This window comes from Lepisma saccharinum, chromosome 22, assembly GCF_977018435.1.
Source record: "Lepisma saccharinum chromosome 22, izLepSacc3.1, whole genome shotgun sequence".
NCBI classification, from domain to species: Eukaryota; Metazoa; Arthropoda; class Insecta; order Zygentoma; family Lepismatidae; genus Lepisma; species Lepisma saccharinum.
Window position 1 is genome coordinate 33371416 of NC_139250.1, and position 6000 is coordinate 33377415.

At 39.2% G+C, this 6000-nt stretch overlaps 2 protein-coding genes across 3 annotated transcripts in view; one reads left to right on the plus strand and one right to left on the minus strand.

The window, feature by feature from the left end:
- LOC146004808 (UNC93-like protein) overlaps positions 1-5016 on the plus strand; it is a 113679-nt gene extending 108663 nt beyond the window's left edge. The window contains exon 6 of the mRNA XM_083143834.1: positions 4793-5016. Coding sequence (XP_082999960.1) covers positions 4793-5016 — 224 coding nt within the window. The remainder of the gene's footprint in view (positions 1-4792) is intronic.
- LOC146004746 (15-hydroxyprostaglandin dehydrogenase [NAD(+)]-like) overlaps positions 1-6000 on the minus strand; it is a 224800-nt gene that overhangs the window by 215134 nt on the left and 3666 nt on the right. The window lies entirely within an intron of this gene.

Below are 6000 nucleotides of genomic sequence, written 5' to 3' on the forward strand. Positions count from 1 at the left end.
CTCGTATTGTTTGTAATATCCAACCCACTGTGGATTATTTTTGCAATAAACAGGATGCAGTGCAGCCAAGATACACCAAAAAAAACACTTGTTATCGCTGTTCTGTATATTTAACACAGCCCTCTTGTGTTAGGTTAGGTTAGGTTAGGTTAGGGTGGGTTAGGTTAGGTTAGGTTAGGTTAGGTTAGGTTAGGTTAGGTTAGGGTGGGTGTTGGCAGCTGTCGGTTGTTTAACTCTTCCCTCTCTCTCCCCTCTTCTCCTTTGCTGTATGACAAATAGCACAAACATAAAAATCAAGATTTTGGAGAGCAAAACATAAAATTTGCATGCATCTGATGTCGAACCGGGAACTTTTATCTTTCGGGGAGTCAACATTATTTTTTTACTCAGTCGTCATATAACATAAACACACGCAAACATTCACATGTGCTTTTTATTATTTTGTGTTCGGTAAGTACAAGTATATTCTTACATAAATTATTGTTTAATTTAATAAATTGTAAACTCGGAGCCTGCTATCCTAACACTCCTTCTGTCTATTGAAAGCGAATGTTGCGTGCATGCGGAAATAACACAGAAAAAAAAAGCGGATAGAAGCAATTTAAAATCAGTAGAGCAAGGTTAGTATTACGAGAGCGTAAAAACACGTGCTTTCATTCAACTTCGAAAAATAAGAATAAATGTGTGCATACAGAACACATATGCTTTCTTTTCACAGTTGTAAAATCATATAAATTGTACATAAAGTAAGTTACGGGAAGGCTCTCTCTTTTATGTCTGTGTATATGTTGTACAATTAGGTACAAGTTGTTGTACAATTAGGTACAAATTGTTGTACAATTATTTTCCCCAGTTGTCCAGTTGGAGTTGGGGGCATAACACTGGTACTATTTGTAATCACAGTGCTTACTCATGTATTTTGTTTAATATTTTATTTTAAATTTACTGTTAGAAACTAGTGTTGCCAGTTCCTGGATGTAGGTTTACCTATTCTGTTGGTTGTCACTGTCAAGCTCCCAGTATTCATACAGCATAAAAAGCTATAACCCCCCTCTCAAAATATATACATTGTATACGCCAAGATGCTCAATAGCCTAGCAACACATCATGATAAAACATGTCAAGAGAACCCAGTGGGTTTATAAGTCAGTGTTACCAATTTCTATTTGTAGGTTAGCTTAGCCAGTAAAAGATTATATAGTGGAATTTTTGTAGAGTGGGTACGCAACACCGACGAGCCTCAAACAAAACATCCAATAGAGTTGCCAGATGTAAACAGAGGGCAATAGACCCCCCTCATAAAAGGCTACAGTAAACCCACAGTGTCGCCAACACTAGGCCCCCCCAACAGTATTGCCAGACATAAAAAAATACATAGGCCCCTCAGGTCCTTTGATAAAAATTTACAGTGAAAAACCCAGTAGGTTAACAACACTGTCAAAAAATCTACGGTAGTGTTGCCAGATGTAAACAGAGGGCAATAGACCCCCTACATTTCAGCCACATCATTTTGCGAGTTCGAAAATTCACAAGTTAATGCATCGCATCGCATCATTGTTACCTATGCTGTTAACTGGCATCACTAAAAAACAGAAAATATAACTTCCGTCGTCCCAAAGCCTACGGCAGATGGCAATCTGTGACGCACGCGATGACTATCAGAGCTATGAAATAAATAACCGGAAAATTCATTGTATTTTTTCTCTGCCACCAGACTACATATTTGTTGAATTTGTGTCATTGTGTCAACGTTGATAGTATATGCAGAGAGAGGGAACGAAATTGTCGTTTTTCTAGATATCCACAGGCAAAAGCGTAATATTTTTTTCAAATACAATATGACAGTCGCTTTTCGATACCAAAAAACTAAATACAATAAGTATATATATTTACAATATTAATATTTATTTAACAACATCTACCTACGAATTTGCCTCGAACAAAAACATGTCATAGAAAAACATTTTTCCAGCCGTAAATTCAAAAATTTTGGCCCCGCGCGCGCGCGTGCGTGCGTGTGCGTGTGTGTGTGTGCGTGTGCGCGGCACGTCGTTCCCCCGAGAGAGAGAAAAATTTACAAAGGTCGCGATATACAAACGTTGGCCCCCGGGAGTTGGAAAATTACAATATGGCGCATTCGCTCATTACTGTTGCCAGCCACGGGTCTCTCTCTCTCTCTCTTCATCTTACACCAACGTTGGCATCTCTATTTTCTTTTAGTTGTAAGTAAATTGCCAACACACTCTAGTTAATAATGCTACATATTATACGCACACACATACTGCGTTGCCATCCACCCATCTCTCTCTCTCTTTTACGGCAGTGCCGGCTCTCCTTGTTTAGTATATGCAGGTTGGCAAAAATTGCTTTATGCGCTGTAACGCAAGCCTCAAGCAAGTTGCCACCTCCTTGCTTTAGGTTAGGTTAGACCCAAAAACAAAAATCTTGGTGATTTATTTTCGAGTGAGAAGTTGGCAACGCTGATTTTTACTTGAGAAAAATCAACCAGGTTGATTGCACAAGCAAAATTGCCAGCTCCTTGCTTTAGGTTAGTTTAGACCCAAAAACAAAAATCTTGGTGATTTTTTTTCGAGTGAGGAGTTGGCAACGCTGATTTTTACTTGAGGGCGGTCAACCGGGTTGATTGCACAAGCAAAATTGCCAGCTCCTTGCTTTAGGTTAGGTTAGAGCAAAAAAGCTGTGGGTAAGCTGTCGGTTGTTTAACTCTTCCCTTTCTCTTTTTTTTTTTCTTGTAAAAGGCTATGGCAAAATACCAGCGGGTTGGCAACCTTGCTTTATGCACTGTCAACCAAGCCTCACGCAAAGTTGCCAGCTCCTTGCTTTAGGTTAGGTTAGACCCAAAAACAAAAACCTTGGTGATTTTTTCGAGTGAGAAGTTGGCAACACTGCGAGAAAATACCTCAAGCAACGTTGCCAGCTCCTTGCTTTAGGTTAGTTTAGACCCAAAAACAAAAACCTTGGTGATTTTTTCGAGTAAGCAGCTGGCAACACTGCTCCTCACTTCAGCTCCTCACAAGAGGTTTCTCAACTGTCTAAATACATCTACTCGAAAAGTAGGTCAAGAAACAAGTTAGCATTAAAAATAGCTTAAAAAATAATGCCAAAGCTTTTTTCTGTCCATTTTTCTCTCATTGTAGGTTAGTTTAGTGCGTAAAACAAAAACCTTAATGTCGGTTGTTTAACTCGTCCTCCTCTCTCGCTCTCTCTCTCCTCTCTCTTTTTTTGTAAAAGGTAAAAAAATAGCTTAAAAGGTGATGCCAGGGCTTTTTCTGTCCATTTTTCTCTCATTGTAGGTTAGTTTAGTGCGTAAAACGTCGTAAAATAAAAAGTAGGTCAAAGGACGGTTCTAGGATCGCCCATTCCACCTACTTTTGTTTTATTTGTGACCTCCTACTTTTATGAAATGTTCCTCCCTTGTTAAATTGCGGAGGATAAAGAAAAGATAAAAACAAGTGGATGGATCAGGGCCTGAAAAAGCTTGTCCTTTGGTTGGCATACTTACTTTTGCTTGAAAGAAGTCCGCTAGAGAGGTACAAACAAGATCTGGAGATTTTTTTTTTTTTTAAAAAAAATTCCTCAAAATATCTTAATTAGAATTCAATTTCTCTGTTTCCCAGGGACGCCCGTTTTCTGAGATGATGCTGGATTTTCCATTATGCCAAACACAGAGTGCTAGGTGCCAACGAAGTTCAAATTTTGCTGGTTTAGAACCATTATGCTAGAGTTGGCTACACTGTTAAGGAACCCACGGGAGATTCCTCGCGGACCGTATAACTGGGCAACTCCCCGCGAACCTCCGCCCTCCCTTGCACTGCCCCTCACCCATCTGCCTGTAGGACAACGAGAAAGGTTCCTCAGCGGCAGGCAAATACTCTTGACAGTCAAGTAGCGAACCTTGATTGCGCTCAAAATCTTATAACGCTCATTAAACTCTTAAAAGTAGAAAACTGGAAATAGGTATACCTAGGTAAATGAAACTGTAGGAAGTTCCTCACTTCCTACATGGAGGAATAGCCACTAGTTTAACGTAAGCATTACACATCTGATCAACCCCGGCCCGTATCCGAAGTTACGCTTCACGTGTTTGTGTGCAATGACGTGTTAGCGTTAAAGTGAATGCATCGCTTGAATGTGAAGCCACTTGAAGCGACGGACCGGTAGTGTTGCAATATGAAAATACTAAACAACGTCTAGGTAAGAATGTTTACTGATGTTTAAATTCATATGGAAAAGGAGATGGGTAGGCACTACGCCGTCAAACGATTGAACTGGAATTTCAAGTTACGAATCTATGGACCACAGATTAAATATATACGGACCACGACTTAAGAAACTCATAGAGTGATTTACTAAACTTCATAAAATTACATTGTATGGTGTATTATTTGTATTAATTGTAACATATTGAAGCAAGAAATCTTATTGCTCCTTTTAAACATAGGGCAATAGTTCTTATTTCACGTTGTGTATAATAAGTAGCTACTCGTCAGTATATTGAATTTATCTGAAGCCATAACTGTGCATGGGCTTATTGCTTATACAGGAGAAAGCATCTTACATCATGAAATGTGCATTTGTGTACTCGTTTTCGAGTGTTCAGTTTCTGACATTGTTCCCTATCTGCATATCGCAACACTTGCTCATAGATATGGATTTCATTTCAATGGTTACATTCACCTCTTACCGCCGTTTCGTCAGCATGAGGACAACAAGCGATTGGCCTATTCTATTAACCTTGCATCTGATAGCATGTTTTCTTCTCCCTCTCCAGCGTTTTGTGGAATCATGTTCCCCGGGGAAGAAGAAGCAGCGTACGGGAATTTCCGCCTATGGGAGAGTCTGGGCTCCATCCTCACCTACGCCTACAGCACGTCCCTCTGCACTGACGTCAAGATCTACATCCTGCTGGTGATTCTGATCATCAGTGTAGCTGGGTACTTGGCACTTGAATACTTTCACAGTAAACGTTTAAAGAGAATGAACAATAAAAAGTGATAGACTATTTAATTAATGGTCTACGTAACCTTACAAAGAAATACAATTCTCTCTTTTCCTCGCCCAGGTCCGTTTACAACCTTGCACTTTTAACCTTTCTGATGTGTCTTTTTTTACACCCCGTTTGTAAAGCCAGCTTTAGACGGAAGCATTTCCCTTAGCATTTTTCTTAACATTTATGTCATGACCAAAATGATACCGTGTAAAGTGAGAAATGTTATGGTATTTCAGATGCCATGGCATATTTCATGGCATTTCTCAAGGATAGGCTCGGTCCGTAGCATTTTTCGTAGCGTAACCAATCAGAAGCGAGCTCTACGTCACGAGCGCAGTTGTAATGGCTGTCGCGTGAGATGTAAACAATGTATCACTTCACACTTTTAAACGACGATAATTATTCAACCGAGAGGAATATCGCTTCGAATTAAATGGTTTTAGGTAGAGAAGAATGGCGCTGATTAAATACATACGTTACAACATTTACTGTACACGTATGGAAGAATATTTTAGCTTTTTCAGTTGTAAACACCGTGCACACAGCATTGACGGTGTAACTCGATGTGCCTTTCGTGCTGTATGTATTGTACATTGTAATTGAAACAGCTAACCGAAATGTTCCATGATATGGTTTCGAGTAAAGTACTATTTGTTATAAGATTTTTGTAAGCATTTATGCTAGCAAAAAATGTTAAAGTAAAATTCTACCGTGTAAAGTGAGAAATTTTATGGCATTTCAGATGCCATGGCATTTCTCAAGGATAGAACCCAACATTTGGTAAAACTATTGTATAATTTGTTTGTAGTGACAAGTGAAAATGTAGACAGCTGATATTATGTGCTCATAACTTGATGAAAGGGCAAATTCACAGAACAAAAATCAGCTATCACATTCCTTCATCTTGTTTATGAACTGAAGTCTAAGTAGCGGAAAGTACAGGGTGTCTCCAAATGATTGAATCGGTCCCATGACGTTACTGTACATGT